This window comes from Dama dama, chromosome 11, assembly GCF_033118175.1.
Source record: "Dama dama isolate Ldn47 chromosome 11, ASM3311817v1, whole genome shotgun sequence".
Classification (NCBI taxonomy): domain Eukaryota; kingdom Metazoa; phylum Chordata; class Mammalia; order Artiodactyla; family Cervidae; genus Dama; species Dama dama.
Window position 1 is genome coordinate 50,992,862 of NC_083691.1, and position 2,984 is coordinate 50,995,845.

At 39.3% G+C, this 2,984-nt stretch overlaps 1 protein-coding gene across 1 annotated transcript; it reads left to right on the forward strand.

The window, feature by feature from the left end:
* Window positions 1-1,367: 1,367 nt before the first annotated feature.
* On the forward strand, window positions 1,368-2,615 carry LOC133065530 (serine/arginine-rich splicing factor 3-like). The gene has a single exon (XM_061156262.1). The coding sequence runs from the start codon at window positions 1,457-1,459 to the stop codon at window positions 1,949-1,951; it is 495 nt and encodes a 164-aa protein (XP_061012245.1). The 5' UTR covers window positions 1,368-1,456; the 3' UTR covers window positions 1,952-2,615.
* Window positions 2,616-2,984: the final 369 nt, after the last annotated feature.

Genomic DNA, 2,984 nt, shown 5'->3' on the forward strand with positions numbered 1-2,984 from the left:
ATTTCACTGGCAAATTTCTGTGTCAGCAGTGCACTGTGAGAAACAGTTTGAGTATAGACAATGCGGATAAAGCTAGATTTCAAAGACCCTAGAAACTACCATCAAGTAGGTTCAAGCAGAGGCAGTGGATTAAGGGATAGCATAGAGAAAGTTCTCTTTCAGAAAAAGGAAACCTTGAACGCATGTTAGATGTGATGAGAAATATAAGAAGTGAGGGGAAAATTGAACATCAATTATAAAGAATAATTGATGTGGCAAGTTTTCAGGTTATTAAGGAGTAGGTTAGATATAAAAAATGTTCAGGTAATGGATTTTTCAAAAAGAAGCACAGATGATTATTCTGAGACAAAGGAAAATAAATCAATATGATAAACATTCTGAAAAACACTGAGATAGAAAGAAGGGAAAGTGGTTTTTAAGGAGGAGGTTACAAGCTTTTTTATAATAGGAAACTATTAAAGAGTTCTTTTTTTTTTTTAAGTTCTGAAGAGGAAGTTTGGAGCACTGGTAAGAGCTGTAGACAGAATCCACAAGTCCTCTTGTGGTTTCTGGGTCTATCATTTGGAAAGATATTGCATACACATTAATTTCGCTTAACCTCTTCCCTATTTTAAAAAAGAGGTTATAATGGACACAGAGAAATGCTGCCCAGATTATCCTTCAAAGAAAGACTTGTGGCCCTGGTTGATGGTAGCGTTAAGCACAGGCAGCCTTCAGCCATCAGCCTCTAGGATTGTCTCAGGTGCCACCTCCCCTAAGGCCAGAATCTTCTAGGGATAGCTAATATGAGCGACTGATGCAAACAGGGATATAAAGGTTTGGCCATTTCAGGCCATGTAAGACAGCTCTGAAGGGATAGCATAACCTCAGTCCTGCCTTGGGGTTGGTCTCAGTGGTTGTTTGAGTCTGCTATGCAACCAGGCTTCTCTTTTGTCATGCTGAGATGTGTTCATGTTTATCCTATTAACTCCTCTATAATAAACTCCTCCTCAGAGTTGCAATTGAAAAAATCTAACTTATCACTGATGTTGCTGTGAAGACTAAAGGAGGAAGTGAATGTAAAAATATTTCAAACTGGATAGGTGCTCCTAGATACTATAAGATAGCATTTTACTTACAGCTTTTATTTCATAAAGAAGCAGGATAGTCTTCTGAATATTCTAAAATAACTCATCTTACCTAAATATTTTTTTGAAGCTATTGTGCAGTATCTACTTTGCAAAATGCTCCTGGATTTTTAGGGTCTTTTCTGGGAGTGTGAATGAGCAGTTTTGGAGGGATTCCTATACATTCACTATGTGACCACAGTTTTCATGAAAATGTTACCAAATTCAGGCCATTTCGTGGATGCCGGGTGTGCAAGAGCATCCGGGAACGCTGGGCGGGAGGGGACTGAGAAGACCTAGCCTAGGTTCTGTGGATTTGGACCTCTGCATTTCTAACCCAAGATCTCGAAATGCATCGTGATTCCTGTCCATTGGACTGTAAAGTTTATGTAGGTAATCTTGGAAACAATGGTAACAAGACTGAATTGGAACGAGCTTTTGGCTATTCTGGACCACTCCGAAGTGTGTGGGTTGCTAGAAACCCTCCCGGCTTTGCTTTTGTTGAATTTGAAGATCCCCGAGATGCAGCTGATGCTGTTCCAGAGCTAGATGGGAGAACACTGTGTGGCTGCCGAGTAAGAGTGGAACTACCGAATGGTGAAAAGAGAAGTCGTAATCGTGGCCCACCTCCTTCTTGGGGTCGTCGCCCTCGAGATGATTATCGGAGGAGGAGTCCTCCACCTCGACGCAGATCTCCAAGACGGAGAAGCTTCTCCCGCAGCCGGAGCAGGTCCCTTTCTAGAGATAGGAGAAGAGAGAGATCACTGTCCCGGGAGAGAAATCACAAGCCGTCCAGATCTTTCTCTAGGTCTTGTAGCCGATCTAGGTCAAATGAAAGGAAATAGAAGACAAGTTTGCAAAAGGAGTGGTGTACAGGAAATAACTTCATTTGACAGGAGTATGTACAGAAAATTCAAGTTTTGTTTGAGACTTCATAAGCTTGGTGCATTTTTAAAATGTTTTAGCTGTTCACATTTGTTTGTCTGTTGGAACAGTGACACAAAGGTGTAATTCTCTATGGTTTGAAATGGATCATATGGGGCATGTAATATCAAGAATTGTTACTTTACAATGTTCCCTTAAGCAAAATTTAATTTGCTTTGAATTTTAGTCTTGCATAGGCTGATAATAAACCTCTTAATTCCTGCCCAGCTAAAGTCAATGTTTAACATTATGGAAATAAAAACTGGCAAAAATTGGAAGATTTTTTTCAACATAGCTGGGATATGGTATGCAGCTGTAGTTAAGCAGTTTTTAAACTGCTGTGAACTCAAAAACCAGCTGGAAAAATTAAAGCTTCACCCTTAAACTAGATTAGAGGTTTAAAAATCCCACTAGTCTTCACACTGGACAAAAGGTTGTCCAGTTGGTGTAGAATCTAAGAAGTTTCAAGGAAGTTAGTTTACCTTTGCTTTAGGTTGTAAGTTCCTTCTGTGATTGCTGTATATGAATACATAGCTCTTTGTAACGTTCTTTATTTGGAAATCTGAGATACTCAAGATAACAAATGTCCTGCCAGTTTAAGGGTACATTGTAGAGCTGAACTGAGTTACTGTGCAAGATTCTTTTTTCATGCTGTCATTTGTAATATGTTTTGTGAGAATCCTTGGGATTAAAGTTTTGGTTACAAAAAAAAAAAGAAAAAGAAAATGTTACCAAATTCAGATCTGGCTGCTCATCACTTGAAAATCCATATTTGAGAAGGAAGTGTTGGTAGAAGTGGGAAAAAAATTGCTTTTAATCAGAAAACCAGCAATCTGGGGAGAAGGTGGACTGATGTCTCAAAACCAACTCTGAAGAGTCTACTTGGCCATGGAAGGTTTTAAAAGGAAAGGGAACATGATCTCAAGTTAATCATTGAGAGAAGGGGTCAGAGTC